This window comes from Varanus komodoensis, unplaced genomic scaffold, assembly GCF_004798865.1.
Source record: "Varanus komodoensis strain SLA01 unplaced genomic scaffold, ASM479886v1 scaffold2, whole genome shotgun sequence".
In the NCBI taxonomy this organism is placed as follows: domain Eukaryota; kingdom Metazoa; phylum Chordata; class Lepidosauria; order Squamata; family Varanidae; genus Varanus; species Varanus komodoensis.
Window position 1 is genome coordinate 28,502,703 of NW_025335568.1, and position 7,958 is coordinate 28,510,660.

Below are 7,958 nucleotides of genomic sequence, written 5' to 3' on the forward strand. Positions count from 1 at the left end.
ATGCGACTCCAGGGAAGGGTGTTTAACGTCATACACGCGCCATGTTGCTGTTTCGGTTGGATACACAAACAGAAGCGTCGGTGTCTTGGCAACCAGTGCTCCATACGGAGGGTGTCGGAATGGTTGAGTCCCTGAGTTTGTGGCCAACATGGTTCTTCCTGTTTTGTGGCAGGCCTGCAGCAAATGTGTAGTGGGAATTGCTCAGCAGAGTCTAATCATTTATGCCGGGAGAATCAGCCCTAAATAATGTATGTGCCTTGGAGCACCTGCAGGGTGTTTCTCACCGTCCAAAATCCGAAGAGTTCGAGTTCGGTCGTTAACAATAACCAAAAAGGCACAGTCGCGACCAATAAAGCGGGCGGATTCTTGGGAACAACCTCTGGAACAAAACCAGGCGGGAAACGGGACAGAAAAGGTAGGTCATGCACGATGTTAAGAGTCTCCTGAGTCTACCGGTCAGTAACTCCAGTGATTCCACATACAGTCGCACACTGGCTTTGGCCTGTGAGGTGATTTCATGGCAGGTTTGAGCCACAAGTTATGAGCCCTGGCAGCGGGTAGCAACTTCCAATCCTAGTGATTCGATCTTGGCGTTGCCGTGGCAGAATGAGGCCTTCATCGTCTGCTTCCAACGAGCGGCGAATATTTGAAAACTGATACCAGGAACTGTTTGACGACACGGTATACGCCCTTCCTTGTACTGTCGCGGGCACTATATAGTGTCTTCGGCTGCATCCTTTCTCCCGCCGCTTTTCTGTTTTGAATGCACACACGCAACAGTGAGCTAACTGGGCATCCCAGCCTAGGCTAGCGTAAGGGTAGGGGCTTCAGTAGACGTCACTGAGCATGCTCGGTTCCTGGGCGCATGCTCAGTATAAGGTGAATGAGTTTCCGATGCGGATATTGACGAGAATTTTTCCGTTGCACGAAAAGCGGGAGCGAGCACCCATCCTGCTCAAAGAGAAGCAAGAGAAGTTGGTATCCTGGGGTGGGGTTGGAGGTGGCTGCTTCACAGTTAGGGTCAGTACGTGGGAGCTACTATCAGAAGGGAACTAGAATTCAGCAGGTAATGTTTTTAAGGCTAGTTCTAACATACCTGAAACTGTTGCAATATGCTTTTCAGGCACCCCCCCCCCGCCAATTCTTCACCAAGAGAGTGGGCAGAAGTGGCAGCTCACATACAGTTTCAGGGAGACTAACCCTAACCCTATCCATTTACACCCTCCTTTTGGCAGTGGAAAAGCCAGCAAGTCCACCTTGAATCAGCCAGCTAGCCATGAGTGCTTTATATCTTTCCCTGTTTTCCATCCCTTTCATTCTGGGCCAGGTGGTATAGAGTAGGAGAGTCAGGCGCACTTGGGCCAGTTTCCATTCTCTACTACATCCCCAGATAAGTGATGAACAGGATAAGGCAGTTGTGGCTGCTCTATATCTACTATCTTCCTCAGAGTGCGTCAGTGATTGGGAAGCCCAGTTGTCCCTGTGGTGCTGCTGCCCCAGTGACAGAGATAAAATGACTGAGTTGTGGCAGTACTACAGGGCTGAATTCTCTCCCCTTGTGCTACCAGACAAAGAGAGTGCTAAGGCAAGAGATGATAGCACTTACTTCTGGAAGGAACAGCTACTGCCTTCCACTATTCCTGTGCTTTCTCTTGACATCCCTACTGACTTCTGATTCTCTCCCACTTGACCCCAGGAAAGAGTAAATGAGTCGGCTAAGGTAGGAACAGCTTCTTCCCCCTCCTCTTGCTTGCTCAGTCCCATGTGGCCTCTCTGTGCTGTGTGGCAACTACAAGTTTATCAGTGCCCCTCCTGTACCTTGTAGTCATGACTTCCCTGCTTTTATGGGCAAATCAACAACTATGTACATGGTTCCTGCTGTCTGGTTTTAATTTAGGGGAGTAGTAAATGGCACAGAGCAGTCCCTTCCCTGAGGTACCAAACCTTACAGAAGGTGGCTCTGGAGCCTCAGCAGCTACCCATGAGTATGCCCAAATGGAGGGCTCAGTGAAGCTGGAAATATGTTTCCCCTGCAGAGTTTACTGTATTAGATAATGCTTCTTTTCCCCATTTCTTGGAATGAAATGTAGCCTTCCCTCCTGTCCTTCCTCCAGTTATCTTCAAAATAAATTCCTCCAGGAATGGATGTGTCTGTTTTTAGCATCCTTAAGAGAAGGGCCTTCTCTGCAGTTGTGGAATACACTCCCCAGAGAGGTTTGCCTGGTGTTGACACTTTATTTTTTTTCAGTGCCAGGCCAAAACTTTTTTATTTTCCCAGTATTTTAAGATTGATATTTTAAGTGGGTTTTATTGTATTGAATGGATGCTGTGCTCCACTTTGTTTTATTGTAAAACTATCCCAAGACCATTTGGTAGTGAATGGTATACCAAAGTTTTAAATAAATAATAAATAAATAATTCTGGTGCTGCCATTTTGGTTATCCATTGTATGAACGTATCACAGTACCCTGTTTGTGAGGGGCATAGAATTTAATTTATTTCAGGAAAGTGGGTGACTAGTAGCCCTACTGGGGGCATTAAAAGTTGGTTTTAGCTGTGTGGAATGAATGAAGTAAGAGCTGGAAGACAATGAAGGACAGAAGCATTAAGTCTATGTTTCATTTGCAGATGCCTTGGGATCATGGCCATCAGAAGTGTGAACAGAAAGAGGCATGCTGGACTGCAGCAGCTCTCCGCTTTGGCAGCTACTGGAAGGACCCTTTTAGGACCAGTGAAATCATCCAAATTTATTGTGGATGAAAGTATTTCTGGCAGTATGTTGATTTGTTCTCCAGTGAGACTTCTTGAAAGCTTGGATTTAAGTAGTGCAGTGGGACAACTTCTTAATGAAGCTGTCCAGGCACAGGACAAAGACTACAAAACTGGGGCAACTACTCTGTTGTTTCTTGTGAGCACTTGGAGCAAGGCTGTGCTTGAATGCCTTCAGCAGGATATTCCCCTTTCAGTAATAGTACCTGTACTGTCTGAAGGTCTGAACACTTGCATTGAACAAGTGCAGAGCATTACATTATCATTAGACACTGTACAGCAAACATTAGATGCTGTTCCTATAGACAGTGTTCCTGTTAACATCACTTCTTGTACAGCTAGAAGGCACATTAATGAAATTAAAAACCAAGGTAACAGGATATTAAGTCTACTCGAATATCCTTATGAATATGGACAAGAATCAGAAGAAAAACTAGAAGGCCCTACCACCCAGCAAGAAAATGCATGCAATTTGGGGGTAAAGCATATACATCCAGGGGTGTTTACTACCTGCAGCACAGAGTGTTTGCAGACTGAATCAGCAAACACTGGTTGTGTTTTTACTGGTTGTAACACAATTATTCATAAAAACTGCAGTTTGAAAAACCCTCACTTGGCTACAGCAAACCATAACAGAGGATCAAAAATAACCTACAGTAGGTACTTTAGTAATGAAAGAAAAAGTTATTCACTGAAAGAGACAGATCAGCTGGGTAAATGCACAAAATATTCTGACAGGCTCAATGATTTCGCACAGTTGGCAATGTCTCTTAGCCATGGAAGCTGGCCTCCCATGAAACTGGTACAGGATGTTCTCCATTTTCAGCTGCAGTCTTCTGACAAAGTGGCTAAAAATCATCCATTCCAATTTAACATTTCAGAAATTGTGACATGCTGCTTACCAGGCATGTCAGAAAGTCATTCTTGTGTTCATCCTGGGTATATCACTTTGGTATGCCCAGAGAAAGCTGCTGCTGTTAAGCAGTTTCAGAATAGGTCCCTTCGAGTTGTTCTTGCAGATGGTGACCTAACTGAAACCTATCGTCATTTGGGGTTTAACAGGTCACAGAATGTGAGAACATGTTTAGAAAGCACATCTTACCTAGGGAACAGCTCAGGCTCATGGCTTGACTCTATGTTAGATATTCTGGTTCAGTCTGGTGTAAATTTAGTTTTGGTCCAAGGCAACATATGCAAAAATTTAGAACAAAGATGTCTGCTGAATAACATAGTGGTAATCACTCAGGTAGCTCAGTCTGTTCTGAGGGCTTTTAGTGAAATTACAGGAGCAGCAAGAGTGACTTACCTCACTCAAATTAATGAGCATTGTATTGGCAAGGGTGTCTGTATGAACCTCTATGGAACTCTGGAACTCAGTTGCGTGGAATTGGATGGCCAAATGCCAGTTGCTTTAATGGCAGATGGAATTCGCCTAGTAACAGTTGTACTTAGCTGTCCGGTTATGTCCAAGATGGAAGCTACTGAAGATTGTTTTTGGACTTGTGCTTATCGTGTGCATCATGCCCTTCTGGATCAAGCAGTCTTTCCAGGAGGTGGTGCAGCTGAGTTCCTGTGTCTCAGCTCTCTTGAGAGCCTAGGTAAAACAGCCAAACATTCTTCTGATGCATTTCCTGCTGGCTCCTCTTGGTTTGCAACATCTTCAGAGCTATATAGGCCACTTGTGCTTAATGCTTTGGCACATGGCTGGCATCAGTATCTTTGTACTGTTTTGTGTAACACTGCAGACTATGAATCAGAGTTTGAAGCCAGCACCTTCATTCAGCAACATCTCAGAAAAGCAGAACTGCATGGTTCACCATCAGCCTACATACTGGATGCATTTAAAAAGGGGAAGATGGGAGTAGAAAGTGTTGAATATGTTAGGATGTATGAGAAGTCTCTGAAAGTGTGTGACAATGTTACAGCTAAGGTGGAAGCATGGCGTAGAGCCCTAGATGTGGTGCTGTTGGTGCTCCAAACAGATGCCGAAATTATCACAGGCCCTAAGAGGGATCAGTTGCTGAAGTCAGGGACTGCAGAAGAGTTCCTCTTTTTATAGGAGTTTCTAAGCCTGCTAATGACTATGTTTCTGGACTATGAAACTTACCAGTACTCCTGTGCAAACCCAAAAGTGGAAATATATTAGGTGGATACAATTCAGATTTATTGCCCACATGTTTTAGAAGCCATGTCCAAAAAATGGGCAGGATCTAATTGGGTCACTATTCTTCTGCTGGTTCCATTGTGCTACTTCTTTGGCACTTCTAAAAATAAACCTGAAAATAGGCATTTCCACATTAGGACAGGGCAGCAGAGCTTTCTTCTGTGAGCTCCATTGGCCTGACTTGTTCCAGAAATGTGTATTTCTACTCATTTTACATCATTAGAACCATAAAAGCTTTCTGTGTGAGTGGTTGCTCCTGCAGGTTCACAGAGGTGATTGGATACAGTCCAGTGACTTGTAAGGATGTGATTACAGCTGTGCATGTTTAGACAAAAGAAATTTCTACAACTCCCTGTGACTTTCTGGGGAATGCTGGGAATTAAAGGACACTTTTTATCTAAGCATAGATAGGATTATACCTGAAGTTGCGTAAAGACCCATTTCCACAGTATTGAATTGCACCACTATTCTTTAGAAATGTTCCCCAGTTATTGGCTGACAGTAACCATAATGTACTATAAATTATGAGGAGTGATTTCCACTCATTTCAGTGAGACTTACGCCCATTTAGTTGTATGGTAATTTTGGTTCCTATCAGCCTGAGATATTTAAGTCTCCATGTTACAGAGAGCCTGGGTTGTGGGGTGGGGTTAACTAATTTTGATTATATTGTTTGTTACTATAAATTGAAATCCTTTTTATTAAGTTGGTTTTAAACAACTGCTTAAGTGTCAAATGATGGAATGCGTGTTGGAAGAAAGAGGTAAATCAATAGGGTTGCATGTATGTAAGCAGTGAAGTGACATTGATATTTGATACCATAGAGAAGAATCTGTGCTTCTCTCTTTGTTTTCATTTGTCACTCCGCTTTAAAATGGTTTTGAACTGGTTGCTGTCCTTGAGAAAAAAAGCTACCCACATTCTGATTTTACTGGGTTAGGAAGGCTCCAGGTTTCAGTAGGACCTGGAGAAAACCTGGGGTATTTCCTTTTTTTATACTACTTATCTGTATGTACAAAGGAGCTCCTGCTACAGGAGCACCAGAGCTAGGTTTTTAATGTGAGCTGACTCAGCTTTCACATAAGTACACAACATTGAGACACTTGTAACAGGTTATCTCTCTTCATACATACTGCAGAATGAAATTGAGAAGGTGATTTTTTTTTTTCTTTAAAAATTTTAAACAATTGCTGCCCTGCATTGCGATCCGGTCCTGTCCACCCACCTCTGGCTATTTGTAAAAGTGTAAAGCCAAGTGAACTAATTTCCTATTAGTCAATCCATTGGACTGTCTAGTTTGGCCCTAGGTAGGTGTTTTCAGGAGTACAGCTGAAAAGGAGTATCTGAGCAACTCACCTCTAAGAGGAGTAAGTAGCTCACCCATTGGACAGAGCTCTTATGGGAAAGGCATGTAAATAGTGATAGTTGCATCAATTTCCAAATGTTGAAACATTTCTATCATAATGCTTATGTCTGACACCAATTGTGTTAAGATAAAATCTACATGGTATATGCTATAGACTTGGGTTCTTCATACTGCATTCAAATAAATACATTTTAAAGTATTACTTTATTAGCTCACAGTGTTCGTTGTGGTTAGGAACTAGAAGCTGTTTCAAGCCCCAGACAGTGATACAGTTAACTTAAAATAATGTATTTTGTGAGCCATTGATATTGTGACTAATTCCACTAAAATTCATTTTGGGAACAAGCAGATCACTGGGATTGCTAAAGCAGATGTCTGATTCCAACAAATAATTTCTTTGTGTATTCAAAAATGCTTATGGAAAAGAGGTCATAAATGGCAAAAGACACATTTCCTTGAAATGCTTGAATGGCCAGATCTAAGTGTGTGGCATGCATTTCTGCAAAACCCCTTGGGATTTGATGTACAGTTTGTTAATGTATTCATATTTATGTCTAGACTGTAGTGGAATTGCCAACTTAAGGAGATGTTTCTGAGGAAGGCTGTGAGGTGATGCAAGAAAATTCCTGCATCTATATCACACAGATTCATGAACAAGGTACAGGATTCTTCCTGGATCTCTTTTTTACTCACATGGAACAATTTAAAAACATAAGAGCCACACTGGCTCAGGCCAAGGGTTCATCTAGTCCACCATTTTGTTCACATAGTGACCAGTGAGCTCTTGTGGGAAACCTGTAGAACATGAATGCTACCTGTCTATGTTGTAAGGACCAAAGTCGGTGTGTGCCTATTCCAACCTTAAATAAAGCCTCACTCTAGCAGTTCTGAAGCTTGAATGGGCCAGAACTTGAAATATTGTAGCAGAATATACTTTATTAAGAGTGAAAGCCAATTTTGCTTCTATTAGTACAGCAGAACTTTCTCTTTGATCCCACCCCACCGCTGTCCTTGTATCTCCTAAATTTACTCTGACTGCTCCAAATCTGAGCATCCTCATACTTTCCAGGCCAATTGCATATGTGAGGTGCTGCAGGAAAGACACAGAATGACCCTGTCTGTGTTCCTCTGGGAGATGTCTGTCTACCAAGGATGGATTTCATCATTATTTTACTGGCAAGTTTTAGCCAGCAGATGGCAACCTATAATTCTGTTCTGCACCGCAGCCCTAAATAGATTGAGCGGAAGTTGGTTTAATTAAAACCAGCACTAAAACTTTGCACTACAGGAGATTTGCTGGATTACAGAGCTAGTCTGCTTTGACAGATTATGTTTTTTAACACCTTTAGGCACCCCAAATAATTAAAACATAAACATCGAATCACTGAATGTGGAAATTTTGTAATTTCAATTGTCTTCATGCTTTCTTGATAGCTAGAGTTATCAACTTGATTTTGGAGAGTTATTCGTATAGAGGCATCAGGTATTAATACAAAATGCACTTGGAAGGTACCATGGGCAGGTTTTAGGAGTCAACAGAGGTATGAGTTACCTATGAAATTATTTCGTGGATGACCATTATAGAATCCCCAGAGGCTTGTGTTGGTTTATTGTAGCAAAAACAGAGACTTGTGGCACCTTAAAAACTAACAAATTTGT

The 7,958-nt window shown here is 42.4% G+C and overlaps 1 protein-coding gene across 4 annotated transcripts; it reads left to right on the forward strand.

Annotated features, from left to right (window-relative positions):
• Positions 1–81: 81 nt before the first annotated feature.
• On the forward strand, positions 82–6,647 carry BBS12 (Bardet-Biedl syndrome 12). 4 transcript variants are annotated; one of them, XM_044428427.1, is made up of 3 exons: positions 957–974; positions 1,697–1,720; positions 2,629–6,647. In XM_044428427.1, the coding sequence occupies exons 2-3, from the start codon at positions 1,707–1,709 to the stop codon at positions 4,826–4,828; spliced, it is 2,214 nt and encodes a 737-aa protein (XP_044284362.1). In that variant the 5' UTR covers positions 957–974; positions 1,697–1,706; the 3' UTR covers positions 4,829–6,647. The 4 variants fall into 4 exon arrangements, with proteins under 4 accessions (XP_044284363.1, XP_044284361.1, XP_044284364.1 ...); XM_044428428.1 differs by lacking the exons at positions 957–974; positions 1,697–1,720 and adding an exon at positions 82–415; XM_044428426.1 differs by lacking the exon at positions 1,697–1,720 and having other exon boundaries at positions 894–974.
• The last annotated feature ends 1,311 nt before the right edge of the window (positions 6,648–7,958 follow it).

What these genes read in the sequence shown, in the direction of transcription:
- BBS12 (XM_044428426.1), top strand. Translation starts at nt 895, where the DNA reads ATGCGGATATTGACGAGAATTTTTCCGTTGCACGAAAAGCGGGAGCGA. An exon ending in CTCAAAGAGAAGCAAGAGAA is followed by an intron (nt 975 to 2,628) that starts GTTGGTATCCTG and finishes TTTCATTTGCAG; the next exon opens with ATGCCTTGGGATCATGGCCA.